The following is a 27,167-nucleotide window of genomic DNA, read 5'->3' as shown; positions in this document are numbered from 1 at the left end:
AAGCCATGCCCAACACCTAAGCCACACCCACAGAACCGGTTGTTAAAAAATTTGAATCCCACCCCTGACTGTAGGCTATTTCTGTTGATCACTGGCTGCCAGCAGTTTGGCAGTTCGGGTCTCACTGGCTCAAGGTTGACTCAGCCTTCTATCCTTCTGAGGTTGGTAAAATGAGGACCCAGATTGTTACAGGCAATTGCTGACTCTGTAAACTTTTAAAGTGGGCTGTGAAGCACTGTGAAGTGGTATACAAGTCTAAGTGTTATTGCTAAGTGCTATTGCTATTTGTAACTGATTTTGGTTTAAATCCCATTTAAGTATCCATATGAAGAAATATTAGTGTGACCCATATTAATAGAATTGCACTTATCCAGTTGGAGGTAAATTCTCCTTACTATTATAAAATACTACTGCTCCTTAGAGAAATTTTTTCTGTTAATTGAAAATAACTTTCCTGTGAAATCTTTCATTTTTGTCTATTTGTCTCAGTTAGAAATGAACTAATTTCATGGTAAATAAATTAAACTCCACTGTAGTGGAATTGTTTTATCAGTGAAAAGCAGACTAGAAAATATAAACATAAATAAATGAATTTGGTTTCCAGACAGTAAACTCATTGTTCTTATCATTTCAAATATTAATGTGGTAAATTAGAAGATCACAGATTTTGAGTCTTCATATTGCCTCCTTATTGCTCTGGAAGCTGAACTGCCAACATTCTTCTGAAATTGAATGCAAATATTTTTGTGATCATTAAATAACATCCTTGTACCAGACTTGAAATTCTTGCTTTATCTTTTGAGTCTGGTTGACCTCATAAAGTGTGTATATATGTGCATACATGCCCTTACCCAAAACACATTATTTCTTTGCAAATATTGGTCAGAAATTAAGTGCCTATCAAAATATTCTTCTTAGGCTGATACAACTTTACAGTTTACAAACATCCTAGGAAGAATTGCCCTTTTGTCTTCTTTTACAGCTGGAGCCAAATCATACATATGTATGTATGAAATTTAGTCATCTTGTTTTCTACAATTAGAATTGTTATATTCTGAGCATGAGTGCAAGGAACGGAGACGAGTCAGAGAACTAGTGAACTTCAACTCTTTATTAAGGATTAGGAACAGAGTGTGAAAACCTTGGGCAGCAGCAGCTCTTTTATAGAGCTGGCTGCTGACCCGTTAACCAATGACTTGTGTCCAAATGCTTAACTTTTGCCCAATGGGAGATGTCCAACTAATAGCCAATCAGGCTGCTCCATAAGGACCAATCCCTGTTCGCTATCCATGGGCCAATCAAAGGTGCAGGATTACAAGCCTGCTTATCATGCGGTTGATAAGTTTTATTAAATAGTTTTTTATTAGTTCATAACAAGAATACTTTGGGGAAATAGGAAGTAATTTGCAGTAGTGCCTGAAGATAGCATCAGAAGATTCCAATATGAAATTTTAAATATTTTGAGCATTATTATGGACATGTAGGTTCATTATCTATGGCTAGGTGCAAAATAAATGACAAAGGTCAAAATGATATCAATTTTCAGATATTTCCATTAGAGTTCTTCTAATGGAGGTCTAGCTACTTCAAGGGTTCCAATGTTTAAATTGATTGATTTGTGCTCTCATTAAAAAGAAAAGAAAAAATGGTAAGTTGTAGAGGATAAGCCAGCAATGTTTTGCTGCTTTTTCTTGTACTTTAACCCCACAGAGGTGTTTTAAAGTAAAGAAAATGGCTTCTTGGAGAAAAGGCAAGAAAATAATATAATTAATGGATCATATTTTAAAAATTCTATCTAGATTTTGGAGAGAAATAGATGTGCATGTGACCTTTTTTCTGACTTGAGTCTTTTCCACTAGGCCCAGGTTTATCTCTGTATAAAAATCTTGGAACCTTTGAAATTAGGACTGTGATTACAGCAGTACATTTATTTTTATGTCTGTTCTAAATGAGATCAATCAAATCTGAACACAGCAATATTAAATGTTGTACACCCTTATTCCAAAACTGACAATCATGACATCTGTTCAAAAATAATTTCCCAAGAACACTTTACAAATAGATGCCTCAAACTGTTTAAACTTTAAAGAGACTCAGCATGAGCTCAGCTAATCTGAATTTGAATTTGAATTCAGAAATATCATATCATTTCCCAATAACAATATGAGAATAATCATTTAATCATTCTAAACATTTTTCATTTACCACTATTCCTCTGTTTATGCATTGGTAATTATTTTAAGTACAGTGACTTCTATTTTCAAAGCATTATTTGAAAATACTATAACAACATGGATTTCACTCACTGTGTGCTTTGCTAATTGCTTGTGGTAGTTTTATTCAGGGGTGGGATTCAAATTTTTTAACAACCAGTTCTGTGGGGCATGGCTTAGTTGGTGGGCATGGCTTGGTGGTCATGTGACTGGGTGGACATGGCTTGGTGGTCATGTTATTGGCTGGGCGTGGCCAACTCAATATCACTCACATCGAGGCATGCATCTCCTCGCCTGGACTTTAATGACTGTGGGGATACTGCAACAGTCGTAAGTGTGAAAAATGGTCATAAGTCACTTTTTTCAGTGCCATTGTAACTTTGAATGGTCACTACAGGCAAGCAAAGTACCAGCAAAGGAGGGAAAAATAACTCCAGAGATGTTCCTGAGACAGGAAGTCTAGTCCTGCCAAGAAATGTAATAAGGGTTAACAGAGAGGCAGTTTCTGTAAGCAACACCAGAATGTTTCCTTCTTGCCTTCCTTACAGGATTAGGCCAGTAATTTCTTCTAACAACTGGTTCTCCAAACTGCTTAGAATGTTTAAAAAACGGTTCTAGCGAATAGGTGCGAACTGGTAGAATCCCACCCCGGGTTTTATTTAGTCTGAAAACACAACAGAAATTTTTATAGCCAAATTTCATTTGGCAAATTCATTTCTAATATAATTAAATATATCTTATCAATATTTGTTCTAACTTGTAACACAATATAGTATCTCCTTTCTTGTCAATACTGGTATATACTTTTCTTCATATTAATTAAAACATGGAAAATGATTTAAAACACTCTTTCATATTAACATAGTAATAAAATGGAATCAGTAATTTGTGTAACAATTAAAAAGTAAAGAAATTTGTATTTATTTCTTCTGTGTTGTACTGCTATATAACCATCAAGCAACAGGCAAGAAATGAAAGAAAATAAGCACAAAAATGAACTCTCCAAAACATTACAATCAAAATGCAACACTGGCAGAAAAATCCTTTTTTTAGTTGGACCACTTTTTTTTGAGGACCATGTTAAGAACTAGGTGTGTGTTCTTTGTGTGCAGATGATGAAGAGAATATACTAATGCCCTTTTTCCCCCCTTTGCACAGAATGTTGACAAGTGGTCGTTTGATGTATTTACATTAAATGATGCTAGTGGGGATCATGCACTAAAATTTATTTTCTATGAACTGCTCACACGCTATGATTTGATCAGCCGTTTCAAGGTTAGTAGTTTAGTACCTACTCCTTTCTCCTATTCCATAGATCAGTAATTTATATTTATTTTGTCATTGTTGTTTTGTATTTTGGCTACTGATTACAATATATTGTCCTTTGATTTATTTTGAATGTTCTTGTTATTGTAATAAACAAAATTGGGCAATTTCAGAAATCTATGGCTCTGTTATATATGGAATAAATTAGTAGTATTAAAAGGCTTCGCCAAAGGAAGACATCTTGTAAAATTATGGCTCATCTGCCTCATACTTTCTGACTTTATTATTTTCAACACTTTTTGCTTCCTATTCCTATCCAGGTTATTTGCGGCTTATTTCTCCCTGATTCTAAGTTTTGAATTCTCTGTGTGGATAAGACACGAATAAGTATTCTGGGGAGTACTTGCAAGGAATTTTACTGCAGGGATTTAATAAATATAGGCAGGACATATGTGAAAACATATACATACAGAAAAAAAATCAGAATCCCCTTGTTTTCATAGCTTGTTTCCAAAGAGGTACAAATGGCCAAAGCCAAACATTGGGATACACTGATGTCCAGAAGGCCGAGAGTCCAAACATGGATTGTTGGTCCAAGTTCCGAGTAGTAGAGTTTCCACAGGCAACAAGCACCTGCTCTGTACTTAGCCATTTGGGCTCTAGGACTGTCAAGAGATCATGATTTGTAAGGAACAGGGAGTACAGTTTTTCACCAATCATTATATTGATCATTTCAATAGAATTATAGTGTGTTCTCTAATGGGGAAATGCAAAAGCTATAATAATGTAAATATGATTAATTAACATAAGTGCTTATTCTATAAAACTATCTGCATTTGGGGGGGACAAAAGTGTTATTTGGCATTACAGGAAGTAAAGGAAAAGAACATAATTCTTCACACATCCCAGACAAGTGATAATTCAGCATTTATTTATTTATTGATTTATTTATTGATTGATTGATAGCAGTTACATACAATAAACCTCCAAAGAATCTGAAGCTTAAATAATAAAGCAAACACTTCATGCAAAAATGTCTGTATTACAACATAAAGCCAAAAAATATAATACTTTCTTATCTGTAATAGGAATTGGACAGAATTTGTGATTACTGTCATTGATTTAACAACTACAATAAATCAATTACAATTTCTAGAGCGGTGCAAAACTGATTTAACAACTACAGTGTGAAGACTTACCCACAATACCGAAGAGATTGTTTATCCTTTATCCTTCTTTATTTTTATTGGCAGTAGAATCATTATCAGCAAAAATAAATCTTGAAGTTAGAAAGATTGGAGTTAAATTAGCAACTCAAGTACATGTATTGAAATTATATGCTAATGATGCTGTACTTTCAATTCCCCAACTGAAAGGTTACTTACTACTGTTAATGGAGGTATAAAGCAATATTGTTTTATGTGGATTAATGAAGGAAAAACTCCCTTTAACTTTAGAAGAGATTGATCAATAACTGCATTCTCTTCAATGTAATTATGAAACTCCATGGGAACAATACAATGAAGTATATGTGTGGTTCTCAAGAGCATTCTCTATTTTTTTTCTTATCTTTTTGAGAAGGAGTAAAGCATGGCTATATTTTGGTAATCATTCTTAATTTTTACATAAATTTTCTTATGCAAGCCCAATATTAGAGTTTCACTTTCCTATATTCGTTAGAAAATACCTTCGGCTCTAGTTGATCAAGGTCACATGGCCATCATCTTAGGTGATGCCTTGGAGAATTTGCTTTATGGCAGAGAGAATGTCCCAATGTCAACTACAGTAAAATCAAAGTATTATCCATTGTATGTTGCCATTCTTGGAAAAATTTATGTAATTTATGTTACTCAAACTAACTCATTCAAATATCTTGAAGCATTTTTTAATATCTAAGCACCACTGTATGAGAAAATAAGGAAAATCTCTTTGCTGGACCAGAGTCTTCCAAAAAACAAAACATGTATTAAATGTGAATATGTAATTTTTAAATTTAAAGATTTATGTGAAAGCACAATGGATCTTCCTAATAATGGAATATATTATTCCAAAATAACCCCCAAACAAATTTATTTCTGTATTAATATATTTGTTTTCATAGAGTAGAAATTCCAAAATTAGCTGTGGTAAAATATAAATTGGCCATAACTTTCATATTATTAAAAAAGTGCATTTCTAACTTATAAATAAGTTAAGCCATGATCTAGAACAGGGGTGTCAAACTCACAATGACACATTTTCATCATATGACGTATCTCAACTTATTTTCCCTTCACTAAATCGAGGGTGGGAGTGGCCAGTGCATGACAGTGCATGACAGTGCAAGTTTGATACCCCTGATCTAGAACTATTCAATCATGATTATATAATTATATATCTCCATACCCAAAATAGTGGTTAATAATTATATATTATTGTAATGTAAATCAGAGGTGGTATTCAGCAGGTTCTGACCAGTTCTGGAGGACCGGTAGTGGAAATATTGAATAGTTTGGAGAACCGGCAAATACCATTTCTGACTGGAGATTTTACAGTATCCTTCCCCTGCCACACCCACCAAGCCATGCCCACAGAACCAGTAGTAAAAAAAAATTGAATCCCACCACTGATGTAAATAATATAAAATTAGTTTTATAATGTTACAATGAAGGTACTTATTTTTTAATTAATTTTTATGCTGATCATCTTTCCTATAAGGTAGCTCTGAGCAGATTACAGGATATAAAACAAATAGAAAAATAATTAAAACATTAAAACTACACAGATTAAGATTTTAAAAACTATACCTAAACCAGAAGAGATGGACATGACAAGGATGATTTTTTTTACTCTGTCAACCACCTATTATCTATAGATTAAACATCTTAATTCTGAAAGAAAGTGCTGATATGTTGCTTATAATTTGTATTTATTAATGATATAATTTATTAGGGATATCTAGAACACATTATGTAACTCTAAGAAGATAAGATTGAGTGCTGGCATTTGCTTAAAGAATATCAGATTTTCCAAACACAATGAAACACTGTTGATGAAAAGTTTGGTAAGATTAAATCAATCTATTATTGTGCTAAATGTGTTCACAATCTACCCTCCTTTTTATGTATATATATATAGATTCCAATTTCTGCTCTTGTCTCCTTTGTGGAAGCTCTGGAAGTTGGCTATAGCAAGTATAAAAATCCATACCACAATCTAATGCATGCAGCAGATGTCACACAGACTGTTCATTACCTTCTTTTTAAGACAGGTGTAGCAGTAAGTAGACAAAATACTAATTAATTAAGAGACCAATATGAAAATAGTTATGCAATTGATCATGGCAATAAAATAGGTTTGAAGGTATTTGTGGCACAATTAAAATTTTGGGTTTGCTAAAGTAGGTCTTTTTCCATTTTTTTTAATTGATTGAATGTATGGCATTAAGTTGTTGACTTAGTAAGGGCAAGCTTTTTATTAATTAAGGCTTTTGGGATTATAATTTGATGTTTTGACATATGCTATGAGTAAGATGTCTGTAGAACTTTTCTAACAATATTGTTAAACTTAGGATTTTAGAGTTATAGACTTATTAAATGTTCAGATAAATGAAGATAACTTTATTAATTAAACTCTTTTATTGTTAGGATAGATGGTCAAGTCCAATATATTAATGTCACTCCAGTGTTTCTTACAGAATATATACTGTAATGTACAGTAATTGTATCACAAATCTGTTAAAACTACAGTCACTAATACAACAAAGATTTAAGTATATAAGTCTGAACCTGTATTGCAACTCAGACCATAAAGAGTCCTGCTGTCAAGAGTTTGCAATTTACACCTCTTTCTATGTTAATAATTATCAATGCGACTTTCCCATAAACTAATGCTGATAATACTTATGAAGATAATGTCTCATTTTTGCAACAGTTTGATGTAGAATACATTACGAATATAGTAGAAAATATGTTTGGGATAAAACAATTTATGTTTCAGTGAACAAAATTTAAAATGCTTTGACTTAAGGAAACAATGGCATCTCAGAACAAAGCACATGCTACTTGTTACTATTCAACCAACAGGAACTTTGGCCAAAGGGCTGATTATTTTAAAATAATAAACAAACTATGGGAGAGGCAGCTTTTATATCCTATGCATGTGTTAATATAAATAGATATAAAAATTTAGGATATGTCAGGGTAATGATGATTTAATAGCTGACCAGCTACTGTAATACTGTAATGATGCTACAATGATGTTGGATGCTGGAATGAGATTTTTGAAACTGTTAGCACTTTAAGAGGCTGTACCATAAGAGAGGTCCTGTTGGGGCATATCTCTCTCTCCATGTGCGCTTCCATGATGTAAATTACTGATTGCTGTTTGTTCAAGACTTGTCTCAAACTACTTGTATGCAGGGGTGGACTGCTGGGGGTTCGCAGGGGTTTGGGAGAGCCCCGAACTAAGATTCTGTGCAGTTCGGAGAACTCCCAAATCCCACTCATGGCTGCCCTGTACTACCCATCCCACCTCTCCCAGCAATCTGCATGTGGCCCATTTTGGATGCAGGTAAGTGCAGGGCACATGCGGAGGCTCAGGGAGGGCAAAAAACAGGCCTCCCAGAAGTTCGGGGAGGCTGGAAATGGGCCATTTCTAGAGCCATTTTTGCCCTCCCAGAGGCTCAAGGAAAGCCTCTAGAGCCTGAGGAGGGCAACCCCCCCATCCTGGCCTCCCCCCATCCTGGCACAGGAGGCTGACTATGCCACACCCACCATGGTCATGCCCACCTAGCATCTGGGCAGTGAGCCCTTTGCTAAAAATTTTGAAGCCCACCCCTGCTTGCATGTCTCAAACTGCTTTTGTAGGGATAAAACAACTATATTTAAATACAAACCTCTGTTTGCTGTATTTGCTCCTGGGTTGTCTCACATAGTCACATTGTGCACACTCTGACAGGATAACAGCAATTAAAAAGAAAGAATCAGAGTTACAATAAACCAACAAGCTAGTAGTTACTTTCTGAAAACTCAGTATAAATAGATCCATTTGTGTACACAAAATGTACACAATGATTCAACTATACCAAGCAAGGTAGGTATTTCCCACTGAATATTTATGTTTAGTGGGATTGGATTTTGGGGGGGGTATAACATCGCTCAGTGCTTAAGGTGCTGGACTTGTTGGCTGGAAAGCCAGAGCCCAGTTTCGAGACCTGAGCTCCACATGACAGGTTGAATTCCCATCCTCATCCCAGTTCCTGTTGCCCTAGTATCTCAAAAGCATACTGATGCAAGTAGATCAGGGTATCAAACTCAAGACCTGTGGGCTGGATCCAGCCTGTGGGCTGCTTAGATTCCCATGGGGCCAACCTGGAAATATTAAAGGACCAGCCTGTGATACCTCTGCCAGTGAAAATGGACCATGGAGGTGCATAGCCCAATTTCAGTTTCCACAGCCCCTTGCAGCACTTTGCTCACTGAAAATGGCCCACGAGGGGCCTTGTGAGGCCCGTTTTTGGCCTCCAAGGCCCTCTGTGCCCATTTTCAGATGGCAGAGTACTTCAGGAGACTGTGGAGGCTAAAAACAGGCCTGCAGGGGCCCTGTGAGGCCCCCACATGGCCTGTTTTTGCTGGCAGAAGTATTGTCTGCTTGTCATTTGATATTCTCAGGCCAGCCCCATGGGCCAGATCTACACAGCCCGTGGGCCAGATCCGGACCCATTTTCAGCTGGCAGAGTGCTGCAGGAGGTAGTACCTTCTTCCCCTTCTCTATCCAGAATTAGGTACTCTCCAAGATTGGGTTATCCCCCCCCCCATATTTCTACCCCAATATTAACCAGGCTTAACTCTGCATAGCTTCTAAATCCAGAGGAGAACCATATGCTAAGCTTTGAACTAATAAGTATTGTATCTAAACCTTGAGACTCTGCCTCCTGAAGCTGATCTAATTTTTCCCATTTGATTCATTTAACATTTGTTGTTTTTTCTCCTCCAAGATGGTGTCTAAATCAGGGATTGCCAACCTTTTGGACCTCAGGGACCACCAAACTCATAATTTTAAATCCCGCAGACCCTGGGAAAATCCCAAAAAAAGTCTGCAGGAAAATTCCCCATCCCATTTTCCTACCAATTGATCATTCTTTATTTGGAATCGCAGGACACCATCTCAAGCTCCATTCTCAGGGGGAGAAAGAGAGAGAGAGAGAGAGACTTTTGGCTTCATGCAAGGAAAGCAGTAGAAGCAGCAGAAGTCTTTCTTTCTCTCCCCCAAACTCCTCCAGAAGTGAGTCTTTGTGAGACTTGTCGTGCTGGTGCCAGCTTCTTGGAGCAGGATACCTTGCAGGGTCCCAAAGATTCATTTCTGGTGGAGTTTGGGGGAGAGAAAGAAAGACTTTTGCTGCTTTCCTTGTGTGCAGCCAAAAACAGAAGAAAAAAGAAGCGGAAAGAAGCAGCCCGGTCGCCAGGCGAGGCACATGGGGTGCATGGAGCAAGTTCCCCCTCTCTGCCCTTTCCCTCCTCCCCTCACTACCTCATGTTGTTTGCAATGCAAGCGATGCAAGCCATGTGTTTCCATGGGCCATGTGGGCAGTGCAGCCTTGTGTTCTCATGCAGTCTGGATTAATTGCTTTGGGGGGTGCAAATTTCTCTGTGGACCACCAAAATTTTCTCGCAGACCACCAGTGGTCCCCAGCCTACTGGTTGGTGACCACTGGTCTAAATCATTTGGCAGCAGCATAATGACATATACAGCAAGGTGTCTATATCATTTTTAAAATCATTTTCTAAATAGAAGTTCATTAGAAGATACATCAATTTCCATGCCCTGTTTTGCTTGGCAGCACCTTCTGCAACTTCTCTTTAGCAGCATCTGCCAACTAGAACTAGGTACCCTCCAAGATCTGGATGGCTGTTGTTCAGAAGAGCCAAAAAATCTGGCTCTTTACCCAGATCTTTAATGAGAGAGAGTGATCCCCCTCGTATCACAGAGTTTGTCATCTTTTATCTTAATCTTTTACCTGTGGTTATTTAATTGTAATTTTTTTATTGTTGTAAGCCACCCTGGGTCACTGGGAATTGTGTGGTATATCAATTTTATAATTATTGCTAATATTAATTCCTCCTGTAGGGTTGTGTCAGAGGTAATAACAAAGATTGACAGACAGACAGTTTTTAGAGACATCTGTAGAAAGTGTCAGTTCTTTTATGCTCTGCTCCTATACAAAACAGTCAAGACCCATAGCAGCTGGGGACTCCACATGTCTTTAATCTCTACATTATGGAATTGAGACTATTTGTGCCAGAAAGTAAATCTCCCTTTGTCTGGAATAGCTATTTTGAATGCAGAGGGGAAAAATGCATCTTGAGCCTATGTCAAATGCCTACCATGGCCATGCCCACCCCCAGAGAGGTCCCACCCCACCCCCACCCCCGGCCCTCCAAGGTCACATGATCCTGATGTGGCCCTCAATGAAATTGAGTTTTACCTAAAATTGAAGTAACCTTAAATAGTTACCACTTTGGTGGGAAAGTAACATCTCTCTGTGACATCATGCTGACCACCTGACCATGGAAATGTCTTCAGACAGCACTGGCTCAAAAGTTGAAACAGAGATGAGCACTGCTCCTATAGTTGGTAACAACCAGAAGAGTAAAATCTATAGGGACTCATTTACTTTCTTTTATTAGGGTTTCTATGCTTCTTTAATCTAGCAAGGCTCTAGATCAGGGGTATCAAATTCAATTTCATTGAGGGCCGCATCAGGGTTGTGGTGGACCTTGGGGGACCGGTGGGGCAGGGCCAGTTCAATGTCACTCATGTTGGAGATGCCTGTGGTGGGCTGGGCGGAGCTGGGGAGAACTCATCCTTCCTTCCTTCCTTTTCCCTTTTCTTCTTTCTCCTTCCCTCTTCCCTCCCCTTTCTTTCTTCTTCCTTCCGCTCTTTCCTTTTTTCTTTCCTTGTTCTCTTCCACTCTTTCCTTCTTTTTCTTTGTCTTTCCTCTTTCCCTTTCTCCTTTCCTGTCCCTTCTTGGATGCTCAAATGCAAAAGGGGAAACATGTCTTGATGCCTTCTTGCCTTGTGATCAAATGCCACGTTTGCTAGTAGTTTATGGCCACTTAAAGGACTGAAAACAAACCAGGCACAGTTTATCTCATGCTTGTATTTAATGGGGACATCCACAGATAACACTACAGCAAAACTGTCAAAATGCTGACTATAATAGTTGATCAGAGCTCCTCTGTTTTTTATGTGCAACACCTTTAGCATTTAGGAACAGAGCTAAGTTAGTTGCTTTTCTATTAATTACATAACCCTTAAAAGGGCTCTCTTGTTGGGACCCTGCATGGTCTAATTCAGAGATCCCAAACTTTTTGGCAACAGGGACTGGTTTCATGGAAGACAATTTTTCCATGGACTGGTGTGTGTGTGTGTGTGTGTGTGTGTGTGAGAGAGAGAGAGAGAGAGAGAGAGAGAGAGAGAGAGACTGTGACTGAGACAAGTGTATAGTTTGGGAAAGTGGCACAGACAGAAGTGGTAAATTAAATACTGGGTGAGTCACATGCGGAATAAAATAAGTGTGGGATTGTTACTTAAGGCCTGCAACCAGAAGATTTTGCTCCAGTCCAGAGGAAAATCAGAATAAACACACAGAGAAGACTTTACTAGAAAGGGCTTTCTTTTGCTCCAGGGGAAAATCAGAATAAAGACATGGAAAAGCTTCACAGCAAAAGGCTTTTTTGTTCTGCTCTGGAAGAAAATTAGAAGACACAGAGAAATTTTCAGTGGAAAAGGCTCTTTGCCTCTGCTCCAGAAGAAACCCCCAATCAAAGCCCCAGAGAAACAAAAAGAGGGTGAATGACCACCACCTGCACTTTTCAATGGTTCAGCACAGTGAACCATTTCCCTTCCAGATTAGACTGTGACTTTCTGCTTCTAAGAAAGTGGGAAGGAAGGCGGGGGAGAAGAGATCATTCTAATCCTTCCAGCAAAACAAATTGAAGCCCAGCAGTCTTGGAAAAGATGCAAAGGAGAGGGATCCCCTTGGAGACACAGCACTTGCTTAGGAGAGGAAAGGTAGCTTCTCCCCTCCCCCATTCCAAGCCAGGTTGAAGCAGGCTTCGCTTGCAAACTTGGAGAGCTTGCAAAGCATGAGATTGTTTATGATCAGCTATCTAGAATAATGCCTGAATATCAATATTTTGACCCAGGTGAATCAGTGAGTGGAGCCCAGTAGCACAATAACATCCACTTCTGTACATATGCTTTTGAAACTACAGTTTTTCTCTGACTACCATAATTTCTTCACTATCTCCAATTCCAGGAATAAAAGCAAGAATTAAATCACTATTAGTTAAGTTAGCTTAGACAAGTTCAGTGATAGCCTTGAATAAGGAATGCAAGGATGGTTACATTAACATTAACTTAGCCCTCAAAGAGAGGACAGAGAGAGAAAGAAACTCAAGTTGCCTTGCCTTGACTTCCCTTGGTATAGGAAATAGGAAAAAAAAATTATATTCGGTTTTTAAAATTCTATTATTATATTCAACAAACACATCATTCCTGTTGTGGACTGCTGGTTGTCTGCTTCCTGGTACAGCCTATATTGAAGGCCTGACAGTTTGTGATGACCTGGGGTGTAGTCCAAAGGCAACACAGTCAGATAATAAATAAGAGTCCCTTTATTAGCTCCATCTTTGCCCCCAATGACCAGATTACCTTCTGCTCCCAGGAACAGCCTTTGACTGCAGAGAATTAAATCCAAAACATGGTCAACAAAAACTGTAACTATAAATCCAATCAAGCCAAGCTGTTTGGCAATTAGTTTGGCAGGGCAGGAGCAAAAATTCCAGACATGCAGGCACGGCAAAACTCACATGGTTGGGAAGATGCCAGAAACACAGATAAGCAAAGACAACACAAGATAAAGTCATGTTTGCTCCCAGAAGCTGCTGCCATCAGCATTCAGTTCTTTTAAACTTTCATTCCCAGGTGTGGCTAATGAATGGAATCAGGGCCCTTTCCTCCCCCATAATAAGCCACACAACCCACATTGCTCTCTTCTCTGTTCCACCCTGCATGCCCTAGGATGAAGAGGGGGTGGGCCTGGGTCTTCCTCTGAACTCCCTCTGTCTTATTCTATCTCTTCCCTGCTCTGCCCAGCCAGACTTTGCCTTTCCCCAGCCTCCTCCACAGCCAACGGAGCCACACTCCCACTCCCTGTCAGCTGTTCATCTTTCTCCTCGGATTCAGACTCTGACAGGGGCATGATACAGTTGGGATGTTCCAGCCCCTCCCCGCACCCATCAGAATAGAATATCAAAAGAATATGATGAAAAATGACTGCTTTGATTCAAGAATGTGATAAAACGAGTTTATGGTCTCACAAATTTGAACAATACACATGTAAGAAGGACACTCAGTATAATTGTGACAAGGTGAAAGAGTTTTATATACTTTTAGTACCTTAGTACTATAGAAGCAAAAGATCTGATAATACTTTAGAAACTCACAAATGTAGCAGATTTTTCCATGAATTATAGTTCACTTAATAAGGTATATTAGCAGAAATCAGGGAATCCATAAAAATGTACAGAATATACATATTTTTGTATTCTAAGATATTATAACTCTTTATAGTTTTTACTACACCAACCAAATAATATATAGCTGTTTATTCAACATATTTTTCATAATTAACTGTGAGAAATGTAAAAGATGTTGAATGCAGGGTTCTTGAATAGAGAGTATTACTTTAAACTGGGCAATGAAGACCCCAACCATGAATGTTACTTTGGAGCCAATTTCTGTCAGTATATTTTGATTGAAGCAAAACATTTGCTTTAAAGCTGATTGTAAACAACTACATGATCTTGCTCTGTAAAACAACCATAGGTGTGCAGCTGCTTACTTCCTGATTGGTAGTTACCTCTTTATTGGAAGCAAGAACTCAGTTATTTTAATGAGTAACATCCTAACAGGAAGGCAGTTTTTGATTCTGTCATTGTCTTCTGGTAGAGAATTGGAAATGCAAATTAAAAAAAAGAGATGGTGAGAACCAAGGTACATCTTTCAAATATTAATTTGATATTTATTTATCAAGTTAAAGCATGAATAGCAGAGAATACTATTGTTTCTGCCAGACTAGGAGGGAGGGATCTCTGTGTACATGCAATTATACAGATATAATTTCACGCATGCGTCAGGAGAAAGAAAGTTTGTTATTATAACTTATTCTTTATATTCCATCTTTATGAGAAGGGTTTTGACTTTACAAAAGTCGTATACTGTAATGTGGAGAAAGTAAAAATGTCTGTAATTACTTAAATCTGTATACACAGTCATTAGAAAAAGAGTGTTGGAGCTTTTACTATTATTAGGTGTAGAACCCTGCTTTATACAATGGATTTTTCAGCTGCAATGATATCGGCATAATGCTTTCAGAACAGAGTATCATACATTTCTGATCTGTTGTTCTTTGTAGATTATTTCCTCCTTGTTCAGATCTATGAAAATTATTTGACTACATAGATATATGCTAAATATATTCAAAAGAGGAGATGCATAGATTCCGTGAAATGTATTCAAAAGAGGAAATCCACTGAAAGCATATCTTTGAACTTCTTTCAAAGAAGTTCTTTTTTATTCTATTTTTTTATTCTGTACTTAGAATTTAAGTGTAGCTTTTATAAAACATTGTAATTATCAAACATTTGCTTCATCAGCTTTTGAAAGTTTTTAATCATGAACAATTAATCCTAAAGTACTCTTTTTAACTATACAAAGAACATTAAATAATTTAATGTTAAATAATTTTAACTATGCAAAGAACATTTAGTAATTAATATTAAATAACATTTTTAAAAGTAAAGATGGAAAAGACCAAAAGAATAGGAATATTGTCAAATATTCTCAGGGATAAGGTACAAGTTTCCAAATATTTGGAATTCAATGCTGCAATGGTTGTAAGTGTGAAGAATGGTCATAAGTCACTTTTTTCAGTGCCATTGTAACTTTGAATGGTCACTAAATGAACTGTTGTAAGTCAAGGATTATCTGTACAAAAATACAAAAAACTTCTTTGCTTGCAAAAAGCTAAATACCAATTATTAGATTAAAAATACCTGCAAGCTGGAGTTACAAATCAGGCAGGGTGTCAGAGCACCTTGAGGACTGAAAATAGTTAAAATGCAGTGATAACTATCAAGCAGCCAACTCTTGATCATAAAGTGAACCCCTTTAGCAGAGAGATCATTTAAGCTCTTCAGAAAAAGCACACCCAGGAAAAGCAATCCTTAGATCCATTTGCACCACTTAAAGATACCAGCTGGTCTCACTCACCTCACAAGATATCCTAAGGAAATCATCCAGATTTAAGGAAAGGTCACATGCCCCCCAGGAAGGCAGTAAAAAAAAAGTCAGTGCCAAGCTTTCATCCTGCCTCTTGGAAGTATACTCCAAAAGTACAGTGCCAGATACCACTAAAGCAGTGAAGGAAGACCCCCCTCCCCAGATAGAAAAAGAAACCCTGAGGCAGGAAAAAATTCAAACACAATACAAATAATTAAATCGCAACAGTAGCTGTTGCTTGTTAAACCAATTACCAGAACAAATAGACACAGGAACTAGCCAGATTTCTCAACCAAGTTTCTTTTCAGGAACAGAGATCAACCTTTTTCCTTCCAAACAAAGCTGAATAGGGAAAATTATCCCTTCAATAAACACAGGATTAAACATCACCAAGGACAGAATTAAACTTCACCAAAAACCAGTTTTAGACTAAAACTAAGAAAGGGTTTGTAAACTCATGTTTGAATGTCAGACTTTCTAGCTAGCCAAGAAGCCTTGCTCAATGTCACTCATCTTGGTTCGTTGTCATTAAAAGCTCCTTCCCGGTTATTCAATTATTTCTTCAAAGTGCTGATTGTTACATGTGGCTGGAAGTATATCCAACGGCAGTGTAAAAAATTTAAAACAATCCTTCCCCTTTAAGAAAGTAAAAAAAAAACCTGCTTCGGAGACAGTAAGTCTAGATATACTGCCAAGAATGTAATAAAGGTGGAAAAAAAACAAAAGGAGATTTCTTCTAACTACCAATTCTCCAAACTGTTTAGAAAGTTAACAAGGGGTTCTATAGAACCAGTCAGAACCGGTTGAATCACACCCCTGGATGGGAGGCTCGCCTGGAGGAAAATCTGATGTGGCGGCTACTGGTTCTGGTGATAGGATTGGATTCGTTGGCAGTCTCCTGCAATCTCCTCTTTCTCCTCCATCTTCACTGAGTCTTTGCACTGCCCAATGAGCAGGTCGGTACTGGGGCTCAGCATCCCAGACAGCCCCCTCTTGGGCTGCTGTTTGACAATTTTGAGATTCAGGTTAATGTCAGAATTCCAGGAAACAAACTCCAAATCACAAAACTCCAAGACAGGCATTTTCTCAAAGTTCCATTTTATTAAAGTTGTCATACTTTATGTCATACATCTGGGAAAAACCGAATCTGAGAGTTCTGGGTTTTCCTCCAAAAATTAAAAATCACAAAATCCATCCCCTGCACCCATCACTCCATCACATGGCCCAATCACCCTCCATTCCAACTTGAGACCTTCTTTAAACCACTCCTCATCCAGGTGCAGGAATAACATGATTTTGACTGTAAAGAAGAATGCTATTATGTCTAACTACAAACACTCTACAAAATCCTCCCTCCCAATTTCCCAGGCACAGGAATGTGACAGCATGGAATCTTCTGGTGCTAATATGGTTTCCAAAGCTGACACTGATAATAGTTGGTGAACCTGAGGAGTTGCTGGACATCCTTCACTTGCTGAGGAGGTTGCCAACTACACAGAGACTCAACCTTGCTTGGCTCCATTGCAATTCCCTAAGGAGAGATGTGATGTGATGGACTGAAAAAACTGGCATTTTCCCACTTTTGTATACAAGCGGTTCTCCTGGAGACATTGCAGGACTAGGCGTTGGTGCTGTTGGTGGCTCTCCTGGGAGGAAGAATAGATCAAAATGTCAACCAGATAAATCATGACAAACTGATCCAAGAGGTCTTGGAAGATGTCATTCATAAAATGTTGAAAGACGGCAGGGGAATTGGTTAACCCAAACAGCATGACAGTATACTCGAAATGTTCGTACCTGCTGTGGAACTCTGTCTTCCATTCATTCCTGGGCTGGATCTGAACTCAGGTCCAATTTGGTGAAGATGGTAGCTTCTCAGAGCTTTTTGGAGCTGTTCCAATAGTTCAGGAATAAGGGGCAGAGGATACTGATTGCTGTACTACTTGCAGTAGTCACAAAAAAGCCTCAAGTCTCCAGTCTTCTTCATGAACAATACTGGGGCAGACATTGGCGATGATGAGGGCTAGATAAACCCTGTGCCAGATTTTTGTCCAGGAAGTCTCACAACACGGCCAACTCAGGTTCTGACATCGAGTACAAACACCCCACTGGGAGCATCGCATCCAGAAGCAAATCAATGGAGAAGTCGTATGGCTGGGGAAGGGGCAATTGGTCCGCCTTCTGCTTTCTGAAGACATCTGTAAAGTCCACTAGGTTGGAAGGCAAGGACACCCCGGGTGGACTCAGCAACTGGCCTGCACAGATTTGATCGGTGTGATCCACGCATTGCAAGCTCGGGAAAGTGATGAGGTTCTGGGACCAGTAGATTTGCAGATCGGGTGTACGGAGCCAAGCCAATCCCAAGATGGCAGGGAAATGTAGGCCGGAGGTAATATAAAATTGGATAGCTTCCTCATGAGAGCCGATGGCGAGGTGCAAGGGTTGCATGGCAGCCTTAATAGGCTCAGACAGAAGCACCCGGCCATCAATGGTCTCCACAAGCAGAGGGGGATCCACTGGTAACGAGGGACTGCATATTTGGCTGCAAATGCCGCATCCATAAAGTTCCCTGTAGACCAGGGATCCCCAACCTTTTTGACGCCGCGGCCCGGTACCGTCATCAGCTGGGCGCCGCGGCCCGGTACCGGCATCAACTGGCGCCGCCATCTTTTTGACGAAAAAGTGCTTCGGTGACCTCACCGGGAAGCACTTTTTCCAAAAGAGATGGCGGGCTAAGTGCCCCGGTGAGCTTTTTCGGGTAGAAATGGCTTTCTACCCGGAAAAGCTCACCGAAGCTTAGCGCCGCCATCTTTTTGATGAAAGCGTGCTTCCGGTGAGCTTTCTACCCGGAAAAGCTCACCGGAAGCACTTTTACCAAAAAGATGGCGGCGCCAGCAACCAGCGGCCCGGTAAGAGTTGTTCCGCGGACTGGTATCGGTCCGCGGACCGGCGGATTGGGGACCCCTGCTGTAGACTACTGGACAGAAATACTCATGCCACCAGAATCAAGTGCTGGGGGGATGTCTGGGGGCCATGTCCGCTGGATGTGACTCGATGTTGGTGCGTGCCTGACCCAGTGTCTCCCCTAGGTTTTGCTTGGGGCATTTCCTGACAGGATTTTCTGCGGCTATGGGGCAGGCCCAGTGGCTGACACCCCTTGTCACTTCTTGGGCCACTCCCATGACTCCCCTTTTACTCCTCTTTATTCCTTATAGGAAGAGCCATTCACTGTCCACCTGTGCCTTTACTCCCGAGTTGACCTTTGTTCCTTAACTGTTTCCTTCTCCTGGCAGTTCTGTGCATGTGCACATTGGGAACAGGCTCCAACTGTTCTTCTGCCCCACTGATCTCCGATGGCAGCTGATAACTATCAGGCAGCCCTGGCCTGATCTCTGCCTCCAACACAGAGCACTAATCAGAGACTTCTCCAGACTCCAGGACTGGCCAATGTTCCTCCCCAACCTCCTCACTGTCCAAGTCTGTCTCCAGCTTCGCTTGCTGCTGGCGGGCCACAACTCTGGACAAAATATTCCGAGTTTATTTTAGTATCTTGTTAGAATTTGAAGTTCTTTAACAGTTTGTAGGATGCCCCAAGATTAAAAAGGATACAATCAAGATCAAGTGAGGTACTAATACCACTCTATAAAACCTTAGTAAGATCACACCTGTAGTACTGCATCCAGTTTTGATCACTACACTATAAAAAAGATGTTGAGATTCTAAAAAAAAATGCAGAGAAGAGCAACCAAGGTGATTAGGGGACTGGAGACTAAAATATATGAAGAACAATTACAGGAACTAGACATGGTTAGTTTAGTGAAGAAAAGGTCCAGGGGAGACATGACAGCAGTGTTTCAATATCTGAGGGGCTGACACAGAGCGGAAGGAGGTCAAGCTATTTTCCAAGGCACCTGAAGGCCAGACAAGGAATAATATATGGAAACTGAACAAAGAGAGATTCAACCTGGAAATAAGGATAAATTTTCTGACAGTGGGACCAATCAACCAATGAAACAGCTTACCTTCAGAAGTTGTGGAAGCTTCATCACTGTAAGCTTTCAAGAAGAGACTAGACTGCTATCTGTCAGAAATGGTGTATGGTCTTCTGTTTGTGTGTGTGTGGGGGGGTTGGACTAGATGACCTACAAGGTCCATTCCAACTCAATCTGTAATTCTAATTCTGTAAAATTCAGAAATATCAAGATTGTCTATAGACAATAGCATAGCAATTGAGATTAATAATTTTTTAAAATTCTGTATCATTATTCAGGAACTACAGCAATGATAATCTTAGTAAAAAGATATCAGATTCCAACATTATTGGCCTTGCTAAACAATAGTCTATTTAAAATTTGCAATATAATATATTATCTAATTTCTCAAAATCTTTTTTTCAGCACTGGTTGACAGAACTGGAAATCTTTGCTATGATTTTTGCAGCTGCTATCCATGACTATGAGCACAGTGGAACTACAAACAACTTTCATATTCAAACACGGTGAGTGCTGAAAGATAAACTATGATCAAGCAAAACTGAAAAAAATGTTGAAGAGGAGTTTGCAAAATCAATTTAATAGTTTTAGATATTGGGTACATTTGCTATTAAATTTCTAAGTCTAAACTTCATTAGTATAGTTCCACTTTTACTTCTCACAATTTGACTATGGCTATCAAAATAAAGTTCCAGGCAGGTCATAAAATTGTTAACAGTTTTGAGTATGTTTTTCTGATCCATATTCTTTCCCTGTTCATGTTCCATTTGCTGGCTTAGATAGTTCATTTCATCCAATCTTTCTGTTGGTTTCACCAATTCATGTATATCACTTTTTGATACCCATACAGATTGGGAGAGTCAGGTCTTCATGTTCTTCTGGAAGGCCAGGAAAGTAGGAATTGATCTCATTTTGGGGGGCAAGATGTTTCATAGGGCAGGGACAAGAGTAGATCAGACTCTCTTCATGGATCCTGTCAGGCAAAATTCTTTAACTGATGGGGTCTGTAACATACACTCTCTGCTTGACTGATTAAGACATGTGATTATAATTCAGACAAAACATGATCCCATGCCATGAATGGCTTTAAAGATTGGCCCATGTCAGTCTTTATTGGGCCAGGAAGCAAATGGGAACATTTACAAGATCCCTAAATTCATCCAGGATGGAGATACACAATTGGGTATCATATGCATACTAATGATGCCTCATCCTGTGGTGATTTCACCTAGTGTAGGTGATTTCATCTATGTAGTGCTAAAAAGGAGGAGAGACAGGACAAATCCTGATGCACTTACAAAGAAGGTCTGTGAGTTGCAGTGGTGGGATTCAGCCAGTTCGCACTGGTTCAGGAGAACCATTAGCTAACTTTCTGAGCAGTTCAGTGAACTGGCTGTTGGAAAAAACAGCTTTTTGTTTTTCCCACCTTACAGAGTTAATCCTGCCAGAAAGGCAGGAACAAGACATTCTGGTATGCCTCTGTGTGTTGTTTCTTGCCTAATTCTTATCTTTATTGCCTGCTCAAGTATTTTCAGAAATTGACTCTGCATTTAAGCCTTGTTACATTGTAACAGCTAATGGTTTTTGGCAGTATGCCCAGACTTTCTGTAGCCTGGGCTTCTTCAGAGGTATTTTTTTCTTTGCTGATACTTAGGGGCTTGGCTTTCTTAAAAGGGGAAGAGTTATTTTAAACTTTTTACACTGCTTTACTGGTTCCTAGCACTGTCCTTTTGGGGTGTACTTTTAAAGGTAGGATGCAAGTTGGCATTCTGTCTGATTTTTTTTTACTGCCTTTCTGAAGGCATGTGATCTTTCCTGAAATCTGGATGATTTCCTTAGGATATCTTGTAAGGTGAGTGAGATCAGCTGGTATCTTTAAGTGGTGCAAACGGATTTAAGGATTGCTTCTCCTTGGTGGGAAAGGGTGCATTGTCAGTTCACTGAGCACAGGAGTCTCTTGTCTATGGGATTCTTCAGTCATCCGGGTCATGGTTGTCCCAAAGGTGTTTTTTTCAAGAGGCAACTGGACTTTCATGATTTCCAGAAAGTTCATTTGCCTCTTGAAAAAGCATCTTTGGGACAGAATCTCTTGTATTGCTTAGGAGTAGCCAAGACACATGATTGCTCGCTGACAGTAAGATTTTTTTAAAAAAGGAGGTAGAGATGTAGATCCTCCAATTCATTTTAGTTTTCTGTCATGATAATAAGTCTTAGTAACATGGCACCAGGCTTGAAGTTTATTTAGATATCTGTGGCATGTGCTACTTTTTTATTGTGATCCTGACAAGCTTGTGAGGGCTGAGTCTTGAACCTGGGTCCCCTATATACTTGGTTAATTTGTCTCTTTAACTCAGCATTTTGTAGCCCAAGTATGCCTATCCACTTTCTGGAGTGCTTAAATGATCTCTCTGCTAAAGGGTTTCACTTTATGAGCAAGAATTGGCTGCTGAAAGTTATTGTTATATTTTAACTATTTTAATTCCTCAAGATGCTCTGGCCTGATTTGTAACTCTGGGTTGCAGGTACTGCTGATGAAAAGGAAGGTATTCAGACAGAATGGTTTAGGTTTCCATGATGGCTATGTGACTGTCATTGATCTTCAGTGTGTATTCCCCCATTTTTAATCCAATGATTGGTATTTAGGGCAGTTTTTTGCAAGCAAAGAAGCTGTTTGTATTTTTGTACAGGTAATCCTTGACTTGCAACAATTCATTTAGTGACCATTCAAAGTTACAATGGCACTGAAAAAAGTGATTTATGACCATTTTTCACACTTATGACCATTGCAGCATCCCCATGTTCACGTGATCAAAATTCAGATCATTGACATTTATGGCAGTTGTAGTCTCCCATTTATGACAGTTGTAGTCTCCCAGGATCATGTGATTCCCTTTTGCGACCATCTAACAAGCAAAGTCAATGGGGAGGCCAGATTCACTTAACAGCCGTGTTACTAACTTAACAACTGCAGTGATTCACTTAACAAATGGAGCAAGAAAAGTTATGAAATGGGGCAAAATTCACTTAATAAATTTCTCAATTAGCAACATAAATTTTGGGCTCAATTGTGGTCGTAAGTCAAGGAGAGGCTGTGCGAGGCAAGGCCAGGTGTGGCAAGGAGTGGCTGGGAGGAGAAGGGTGAGGCAGGGCTGGGCATGTTGAGGTGAGGCACTTCTCAATGTAAATGACATCGAGTTGGCCATGACCACCCAGTCACATGACCACCCAGCTGGTCATTAGGGCAGAGAACAGTTGATAAATTATTTGAATCCCGCCACTGGTGGGTTGGATGTCTCACTCCCCAACAATACTGTGCAGAATGAGAGAGTAAGGAGATGAATCAACACAGAACTGTGCTGCACATTTTCAACTTCAATTGCTGTTTAATGGTATCAAAGAGATCTAGAAGACTGAGGATGGATACAGTAGATCAATTTAAATAAAATTGGCAAAAGACAAAATGCTAATAAATAGGGTAGAGGTTACCTATCAGGTTTCTACAAAGGTATAGATAAAGTTCAAAAAAGCTCACAATTCAGGTATTGTGAGTTAGGGGATGCATAGGGGAGGAACTCAAATATTATCTAGTCCTGAACAGGTGATTTAAGCAAATATATATAAAGAAAAAGACAGATATTTTTGAGTTATACCATTATTAAGGTTCATTGTCAGGGATCAGCCTACAAGCTTCCTCTGTATTAATGAAGTGCAGTAACGCTTCAGCGTGTCATGAAACTGATGAGCTGATGGGTATTAGAGAATAATATTTGAGTGTCTCTGGGAGTACGTTAGTAAAAAGGTGACAACAGTAAACATCTGGTTTTGATGGAGTAAGTTAGCATTCACACTGCAGCCTACACATTCTTCCAGTTACCAAGAAAGTTTGGGGAACAAGTATATCTCTTGTTGAAATGGTTACAGTTTTGAGCTTGGATAAAAGGAAATTATGTTGAAACCCACTTCAGCTGTGAAATATACTTAATGGTCTTGGCATAGATTTTTCACAATGAACCTTCATACAATGTAATTGCAAGATTAACATCATGCAATGAAAAATGATGCATTTCTTTTCATCTGTTAAAAACATATAAAATACAAAATCATAATAATAATTTTTCTGTTATTATTTACTGCCTTCTAGCCACTTATATGGAAATAGATATAACCTTAATGTTAATGGAGTTTACCTCTGAATAAAAATGGTTTTATGGATTATTATTTTTTACTATAATCTGGCAACTTGATTTATTCCACAGCATTTTAAGGGAAAGGGGCAATAATCTAAAAAAAAGTTTGATCAATGGACTGTGCTTTTCATGAAATATCTTAGAATAATTTGGAATTCTATGGAATTCTCAGTCATTCAGATCATGATTGTACCAAAGGTGCTTTTTTCAAAAGGCAACTGGATGTTTTTCCTTGAAGATGTTTCACTTCTCATCCAAGAAGCTTCTTAAAATAATTTATTAAATGCATATGAAGTGGGAGAAACTCTTCTGGCCTGAAAGAATTAAAATGGAATTTGGTTTTCTCACCCATTTCTTACAAAATAATAAATACTAGAAATAAATATTTTGGTACTGCACAATAATATACAGTATTTAGCTACAGCTAGAAGAATAAAACCAACCTTTGCATATAAGAATGGACTTTTTTGCTTTATAGGTCAGATACTGCCATTTTATACAATGATCGGTCTGTGTTAGAAAATCATCACCTCAGTGCAGCATTTCGACTTTTGCAAGATGATGAGGAGATGAACATTTTATCTAACCTTTCCAAAGAAGATTGGAGGTAAGAATGTTGGTTGACCTTGATGGTTGTCAAATGATTGTTCTGGGTATTAAGTGTGTACTCAGCATGAGCACATAGCAGAAAATAGTTGGTTAGCAATTAATGTGAGAAGCTGTTGAGAAGAAATGTGTACTGAAATAATTCAAATGAACTACAAATAATTTTTAAAAATGCCATAACAGTGTGCCACCTGGTAAGGCTGCTGTTGCCAAAGAATGGTAGGAAAACAAATGGAATGGTAGGAAAACAAAAAAAAATTACATCTGGTCAGTGAGATGACATGTTGAATTATACCAAACAATATTGGTCCCCAAAGTTTGTTCAATTATTTCCCAAAAGTGCAATGTTTTCCAAGAAGAAATACATCTTCTTTAGCACCTGTAAGAAAAAAACAATAAGATCAAACATGGAAAACTGTATATTTTCTCAGATTAGTTTATATGGAAGGCAAAGACAAAAAAACTTTTTAAATAGGAGTTCAGTAAGTTCTGAAACTTACAGAATTTGTTTGTGCTTCTTTATATGAACTTTTTAAAAATAAATCATCATTAAAATACTTTTGTGGCAATCATGCTTAGCTGTTTTTTTAGCTGAAAATAGGATTCTAGGCTAGATTATCATCCTTGCAAGATAGTCCAAAGAATAAGCACACTCAGGTGTAGTAGTTCTACTTTATTGTAAGGTTATACTAATAGAATCTTACAAGTCTGAAAGTATATTTCCCTCATCTCTTTTACAAACCAAGTAGCATATCCCTTTAATATGTTTGCCTTGCCCACATTCCTTCGCTTACCCAACCATTCCCTGGCTTCAGCTCTTCTCCCCTCTCCCAATATAATTTCCATATACTTGCTATAGTCCAGTGCTGTCATGTGAGCATATATCTAGTAACACAAAATTGATGAAATTTTCAGTGCTCATTAGAAATGCTCCTGAACCTCAGTGGAAGATTTGTAAGTAGGATCATTAGTCCTGACTATATAATGAACCTGGACTATCATTCAGGATCTTGTTTATATGAGACCCTGAATGTGTTATTGTTAATTCTAGCAGAAATTATTTTATTAATATCTTTTTGTGTCTATTTGTCTGCAAGAGCAAGCATCCAGATACATGTACTTTTATTAGCTGCTATAGTTTCTGTTTTTGAGGATTTTTTTTCAAAGCACATTCCTATGGATAGATTTCACTTGAATGATTCACTTCCTCAGCCATTCAGTTTAGTAACTGAAATCTCAAATTGTGAAATCATGTTTTGGAAAATAGCTATATGATTAGTGTCAAATTCCTATTTTTTTAATGTGATAGAACATAAATTGGTCCTGGGAACAGACTATTAAGGGGGAAGTTTCAGAAAAGATTACTTAGTCCTGGGAAAGAAGAAAGCATGAGAAGGAAACTCAAAATACCCTGCTTTGATTTTGTTTGGTATGTGATTTATTAGAGAGGAAGTCTAAAAAGTTTCCAAAATTCTGATATAATATCCTCTGCTGCTTCTGAAGTTTCTTGACCCTGTCTACTGACAGCTTGTTTATTATATTTGTATCCTATTTTTCCTTGATATATCAAGAGTGAGGGATGGGGGAAGTCATTGTTTCCTCTAATAACAATTCTAATTTTACTGTGAGATAGTGGTTGGCTCAGAATACCAATGACCTGTATGAGACCCTGGTCTAATATCATAACCATCATACTCCCCAATCAACCCTGTTATGCCTGATATTTGTTCTTGCTGCTGCAGTTTCTTCATCTCTGCAGTAATAGGTCTGTGTTGTTGGACTATAATGAGTGAGCCCTGCAACAGAATAACAATCAACCAATGTATGCATGTGTTCTTGTAGGAGTGATTTTGCCTGCTTAGTGTCATATTCTGCTTGCTGATTCTGGAAATCTGCATCTCACAGAAAAGGTATTCTAGGGTTACTTTCAGAAAAGCACTTTATTATCCCCTAAAAAATGACTAAATTGCACATACCTTCCTTCCGAGAAGCCCTGGTAAAAAAAAGATAACATGAAGGACGGAGTGACGCACATGGGAATGAAGACTAAGAATGTCATAAATAATGTTCAAACTGATAAAGAAAAACAAGTGTTTCTTATATGTTTCTTTTTCTCATTCTCTCCTTGTTCTTTCCTGCTCTGGATATCTGCCAATAGAGAATTCAGGACTCTCGTGATTGAGATGGTGCTGGCTACAGATATGTCCTCTCATTTTCAGCAAATCAAAGCCATGAAGAATGCATTGCAGCAATCAGAAGGGTAAGAGACCTTCTGACATTGTGGAGAGGAAAGGCTCTACTATAGCTGGTACTTTGCCATTTTATTATATGAGCCTCAAAAATACCTTGCTGAAAAACAACAACATTCTTTATTAGTTGTAATTATTTCTTTTTCCAGTGATTGGGTTTAAATGCAGTTGCATCCTTTCAGAAGAGCAAAGATATACTTCTGGTTGTATCACTGATATATCAGCTAAACCCTGCTTTCATGTAACACACTGCATATCGGACTATCCTGATAGAATGTTTGTGGGTGATGAATATCTGGAATACATTTGTCAATGTTAGTTACAATA

At 38.4% G+C, this 27,167-nt stretch overlaps 1 protein-coding gene across 3 annotated transcripts in view; it reads left to right on the top strand.

The window, feature by feature from the left end:
- Positions 1-27,167, top strand: part of PDE1C (phosphodiesterase 1C) — a 263,538-nt gene that overhangs the window by 165,687 nt on the left and 70,684 nt on the right. For 2 of the 3 annotated variants that reach the window (XM_087947859.1, XM_087947861.1), the window contains exons 7-11: positions 3,372-3,488; positions 6,597-6,737; positions 20,204-20,304; positions 24,464-24,592; positions 26,750-26,851. In XM_087947859.1, the coding sequence (XP_087803985.1) occupies positions 3,372-3,488; positions 6,597-6,737; positions 20,204-20,304; positions 24,464-24,592; positions 26,750-26,851 (590 nt within the window). The remainder of the gene's footprint in view (positions 1-3,371; positions 3,489-6,596; positions 6,738-20,203; positions 20,305-24,463; positions 24,593-26,749; positions 26,852-27,167) is intronic. The other variant, XM_087947860.1, reaches the window with a different exon arrangement.

This window comes from Notechis scutatus, chromosome Z (genome assembly GCF_049901735.1).
Source record: "Notechis scutatus isolate UNSWTSFEM ecotype Mainland chromosome Z, rNotScu1.2, whole genome shotgun sequence".
Taxonomy (NCBI): Eukaryota; Metazoa; Chordata; class Lepidosauria; order Squamata; family Elapidae; genus Notechis; species Notechis scutatus.
The sequence above is the reverse complement of the archived record's forward strand: the minus strand, read 5'-3'. Positions and strand labels throughout refer to the sequence as shown.